At 34.2% G+C, this 6,000-nt stretch overlaps 1 protein-coding gene across 16 annotated transcripts in view; it reads right to left on the bottom strand.

The window, feature by feature from the left end:
* Positions 1-2,063: 2,063 nt before the first annotated feature.
* The window catches only part of Mier1 (MIER1 transcriptional regulator), a 56,322-nt gene continuing 52,385 nt past the window's right edge, over positions 2,064-6,000 (bottom strand). For 9 of the 16 annotated variants that reach the window (XM_048351529.1, XM_048351532.1, XM_048351534.1 and 6 more), the window contains one exon: positions 2,065-5,202. In XM_048351529.1, coding sequence (XP_048207486.1) covers positions 4,874-5,202 — 329 coding nt within the window. In that variant the 3' untranslated portion in view covers positions 2,065-4,873. Of the gene's footprint in view, positions 5,203-6,000 lie in introns of all 16 variants that reach the window. The other 7 variants (XM_048351540.1, XM_048351539.1, XM_048351541.1 and 4 more) reach the window with 2 other exon arrangements.

The raw sequence follows: 6,000 nt of genomic DNA, 5'->3' as shown, positions 1-6,000 counted from the left end.
GCATGAGGGAGAAATGTCACACTTCCTCATTCTTAGAAATCAAATGAGGTCAGTCTTTGTTTTGGCCACCTCCCAGGAAATTCAGTCCCTAGATGTCCCTGATAGACAAGATCCAGAATTACTTAGTCCCTGGGAAATACAGGAGGTACTTTGTTGTCTTCATTTGATCTCAGTCACAACTGAAATCCTTAGCAATTAACTATAGTTTGAAAACAGATGGCACCAGATTCCAAATTTTGGCTGGGTAATAGTTTTTATGACATCTTTCAGTACTTAGAGCCTAGGCCTTACACCAACTTAAAGTAGCTACCTACTTCACTTTTAAGTGTTAGCCAAAATGTGAAGCTCCTAGGCCTGCTATGCTCACAGCCTACTGACTTCTGGTTGTTTTCAAATTTGAGGGAATTTCTGTTTTTGGTGGTTTTTTTTTTTTTTTTTTGGCCAGTCCTGGGCCTTGGACTCACGGCCTGAGCACTGTCCCTGGCTTCTTTTTGCTCAAGGCTGTAGCATTCTGCCACTTGAGCCACAGCACCACTTCTGGCTTTTCTATATATGTGGTGCTGGGGAATCTAACCCAGGGCTTCATGTATACAAGGCAACCACTCTTGCCACTAGGCCATATTCCCAGCCCCTCGAGGGAATTTTCGTGGAACTCAACTTTGTGGGAAGAAAGCTAGTGTTTGATTGCAAACAACCTGTGCTTTCTGTTCAATAATACATTATCTTCCCAGAACACACAGTCCTGACTTGGGGACACAGGTGAGATCACTGGGAAGATCAAGTCCAATATCTAACCTGTCAAGGTGGCTCACATTCCTCATTTGGAAATTGAGGGAAATAATGTGAAGACTGATTATAATTAATGTTTAGTAGCGCATGTAAGAGCAATCACTTAACAATGTTAGATACTTGCATGGGGTTTTTGTCTTATGTGCCTCACATCCTTCTTGAGACTAGCAATACATTCCCTTGTAGGGAATGCCTCTTCCTCAAAACTTTCAACTAGATAACTACAATTAACTATGAAGAAACCTTCACCACCATTTTGTGTGAAGAAAACAGAATTTGGATCTAGCTTACAGAGCTTCAATGTTCTTCACCAAATAGTTTTTACAAAAGTGTGCCCAATTACTTCTTATTCAAAACAAGAAAGATGACATTTTAAGTATATTACACATCCTGTTACAGAAAAGCCACACAGTCATTTTCAGAAAAGAAAAAATCATGACTGAGGGGTTTTTTTTGGGGGGGGGGGCGCTCCTGAGTTTTGAACTCAGGACCTTGTGCTTACGAGGCAGGTCCTCCACCATTTGAGTAACACTCAGGCCCATTCATATCTAAATAAATGATAAATGTCAAAAAGACCTGCACAAGATTAATTAAGGGCACATACAGTTAATGGCAAGTTGCTATTAGAAAATAAAGAGGTAATCAGAAATGAGATAATCCTGACATGAAATCAGCTGACTGATCACATGGGTGGATGACCCTTTAAAATTTTGCACAAGACAGAAGTTTGTTCTTAAAGAACAGGTAAATATTATGGGAAAGCATTCAAATAATCAGAATTACAGTACGTAAAAAGTAATTTTCAGAGAGAAAAGTTAAAATTTGAAAATTCCTGTTGGTATTTTTGATGGATCTGAATTATAGTTGGAAAAATGTTTTATTTCTGATTTGGTATTTAGTAGTGATACAATGTCAGTTCACATTCCTGGAGTCCTCAGAATATACCTAGCTCTTGTCTACAGAACCATTATGACCAGTATGGACTATTAATAGCAATGCAACTACTGTTACAAAGTTTAAGTTCTGTATATGATATAAACTGCAGTGGAAAAAATATTAATTAAATATGTAGGAAGAGAAACGGGTAGAGGTCCTGGGGTTAAAATAAGACAAAAATATATCACCTAATACCATGCTACTAAGATCAGAAACCAGTGAAAAAAATAAGTGCAATATGCATTTGAGAAGACACTATATATTAGCACGGTAATGTGTGGCACACAAGTTTAACAATCTATAATTAAAACCATGAGCTGAATGATAGCACATTATGTACACAAATATGTTTAAAAATATTTTAATAAGCATATTCAGAATGGCAGAAGTAAACAGGAGAAGGGAAATATTTTACAGTGCAAAATAACTATGCATAAATTTAAAAACATCTAATTCATAATTTTAAATGACTATTTAAATATTACTTCAAATACATTAAAGCTCAACAGACTTGTGTTGAACTGAGTTGCAGAGTCTGAACCCTATTTGAAAACATATCAAAAAGAACATCATTCCAAATGAAAATGACAGTACATTGCTGAGAGTGGGGGTGAGGGATGGGATTAAATAAGTATTAACAAAGACTTCTTGTTCTCAATGCAATTTGTTAGGAGTTATAAAGGGTACTAAATCTTAAGCAAATTAAATGTATGATATTGCAAAACATTTTTAAATAGTGCAATGATTTATCAAGTTATAGTGGCTAGCATATATAAAGAATAAACTGAAATACCTGTAGAGACAGAAAATACAATTAAATATTGGTGAAAAGGCTGAGCATTATGTGTATTAGTGGAATGACTTTCATTAAACATACTTTAAAGAGATTAAGGACAACAAAATTTCCTAGCATTTACACATATGCTGTACTTGCTAACATGCCTGAGAATTTGTATAATGCTCCTGTAGTAAGCCTGCAAAAAGTTCACAAACCTGCAAACAGATGCATCTTTTAAAAAGGTGAACATGGCACCTTCACCATTGCAGTAATTTAAGAAGTACAGCATCACTATTCTTTAAAAGCATTTTTATAGGTCATCTTTGACAAAGAGCTAGGATGCTTTGGATTCATAATAAAATCTGACATAGAAAAAGAACTGTAGCTGGGCATGGTTGTGACTGCCAATAATTCCCATATTCAGGAGACTGAGGCAGGAGGATTGTGAGTTGAAGGCCAGCCTGGGCTACACTGTGAGACCTTGTCTTAAAAAAGGCCAAACAACCCATTGTCTTACAAAACAAACAAACAACCCCCCCCAAGCACACACCAAAAACAAAACAAAAAAACTCCTAAAAACAAAACCAGCAAAAGGTACTGCCATTCTGCATAAATTAATGTTTTAAGTAAAATACATTAAAAAACAAAACAAAAAATTCATGCTTCTCAACCCTTCCACTCAAAATATTGATTTACTTGGAAACTTACATAACCACAATACATGTACATTATATGAAGTCAAATGCTGCAGAGTGGCTTTTAACACTGTTTGGGAAAGCTGTTCACATTGGAGAAGGAAGCTGTCTCAATAAATGTTCTTGATAATACTTCATGGGGGGTAAGACCTAAATGATAATTTCTCAGTGCAAACCTCTATTTCGATGCATTCAACAACTGAGTATTAAAAACAAGATCACAGAGGATTTAAAAAGGCATTGGTTCTTAAACTAATATGGAACATGAACTGAAAGAAGCACATGTCTGTGTGAGAAAAGAAGTTAATAATCTTTTATAAAAGTTTGGATATAGGTCTATCAGCTGTACAAAACTACATTTTTAACAAGGATTTGCACTAAAGATAAAATGGCACTCTGACAAGGCTATGCACACAGATAATTCTATCCACACTTAGTAATGGTAACTCTATCTTTTCATTTTGGAAAAACATTACCAAATCTAAGAAACTGGACTATAGCAGGAAGTTTTAAAACTCTAAAATTCCTTCGCTTTCTCCTCATGAAACCAATTACTATTGCCTGCCAGCAGTTACTACTTGGGTGTGCCAATATTTAAATATCACTTGACCCCTCTGTCAATGTAATGCAAAGATGAATAATCTTATAATGCATATACAAATAACTGGAAAGGATTCTAGAAAGCATGATACATTTAAGCACTTACACTGACAATAAAAATTTTGTTTTGTTTCAAAAATAATTATGAAAATTACAGCAAACACACAAAAAAATCCCTGGACAATTTAAGTACCATGCTCAATTTCAGCTTTCAAACTATTGTGTCCATAAGTAGAAATTCATCAAAACAAAGTTTCATAATCCCCTATGAATGCTTTTACCACCTGGATAAGAAACATGACCTTATTAACTACACAAACACTTAAAAACATTAGAAAAACCTTAGCAAAATAAAAGAAAAGCTGACAGACTCAGAATATCAATTCCTCTCATAAAAGTTTACCAACTGTACAAGTTAAGAAAATTATACAAGCTTTTTTGTATTAAGAAAGGACAGCTCAGTCAAGACATATGTACTGTAAAAATCTTTCAAAGGCTACAAAGAATCTGGAAAAATACAGAATGTATTTCTTAAGCCCAGATAAGAATATGGAAAGACATCATTGATGTCAACAATTTTACATACACAAACCTGACTTGGTTTATTTTTAAACTTCTATATATAAAAAAAATCATGCCTGCATAACTTTCAGGATTCATAAGAGTTTCCTTAATAATGATACTCAATTTGTATGGATAGGAAAATGTCTGTTGTAAATACATTTAAAGAAAATCAGAAAAACGGATGTTGAATAGAAATGTGAACTTGATTTTTTCAAATCCTTCCTATCAAAATAAAGAAAAGTTACTATGTAGTGAAATTTTATGATCAGTATTTCTTTAGGTCATCAAACTGATTAAATTTTTTTTTGGCATAAAGGTCTTTGACAGTTTGAATGTAAAAGAACCTGAGAAAGGCAGAATTCTTAAATCTTATTCCTAGTTAGGACTCAATTCAAAATTTCAAATTTAATGAACTGCTTCAATAAAATCATCATTTTAAGGTAACCCATCAACCCTGAAAATTTTAGTCACACCAGAATTTACTCCCAAGAAAGTAAAGTATGTCTGAAGTCTAGTCATCTGTGTTTTCAAGTTCTTCAAATTTTCCATGTGAGGCTGATTCTTGGAAAAATTCAGAAGAACCTGGACTTTCTTTTCCACTGCTGTTTACCCTTCGCCTTTTGGCAGGTCTCTCGCTTTTATCATCAAGATCATTTTCATTTCTTGCAGTCATATGGACGAGTTTTGGGTCAGTGGTAAGGTTATCTGTTTCATAACCATTAGTATCCATATCTGTGTGAAGTGGTTTCTTATTTCCAGCTGTTGGTCCATTAATGTGTAACCCTTCGACTTTTATTTCTTCTTTGTTTAGTATTTCACCTGGCCCATTAGCTGACACCCCTAAGTTGAAAGAAAGATAAATGAAGTTGCTAAGTCGAAAAAGATAAATTTACAAATGACTATAAAACATCAAAACACTTTTTGTCAATGGCATGAGGTACCAAATCGCTCTAAATTGGGGCTACGTAACTTTACCAGCTATGAGATACTAGCAAGGGCTTTTACTCTCAATATTTCAGTTTCATTACATATAAAATAAGGAGTAAAAAAAAGCAGGTTTAAGTTTTGGGGCTGTAAAGATGATTAAGTCAATAGATGAAAAGAATGGAGACAAGAATTCGGCATGTGTTAAGAGCATTATAGGTATCATGCAACAACAAACAGGTGTTGGATCCACAAGTCTAAGTAAGGTGAATCAAAAAAAGATTTAGGAATCAACTATTCAGATTAAGCAAAAGGCTAATAACTTTCTAAAACCATGTCAAAACAAACCAATATTTTAATTAAAGAAGTGCTAAGTTTTCTGCCATTTAAAATCAACATGTCACATTTTAATTTATCACACCCTATATTTACCTAAGTAGATTTAAATAATTTGTCACACAACAAAAAAACCCTGCAGTGACCAAACATACACTTGAAAATGCTCATTTTAAATAAAAATAATGGCCACAAATGGTGGTACACATCTATAATCCTTGAATTGAGGAGGATTAAGGGTTTAAGGCCAACTTTGCTCAAATGGTAAAATCTTGTCTCAAAAAAAAAAAAAAAGGAAACAAAATATCCAGTAAGACAAGAAGATGCCTCCCTGCCCCTGCCCTAGAACAGCTAAGAAATGTGAGGCCTAATTATTCT

This window comes from Perognathus longimembris, chromosome 7, assembly GCF_023159225.1.
Source record: "Perognathus longimembris pacificus isolate PPM17 chromosome 7, ASM2315922v1, whole genome shotgun sequence".
NCBI lineage: Eukaryota > Metazoa > Chordata > Mammalia > Rodentia > Heteromyidae > Perognathus > Perognathus longimembris.
This window is presented reverse-complemented; position numbering and strand designations above follow the sequence as displayed.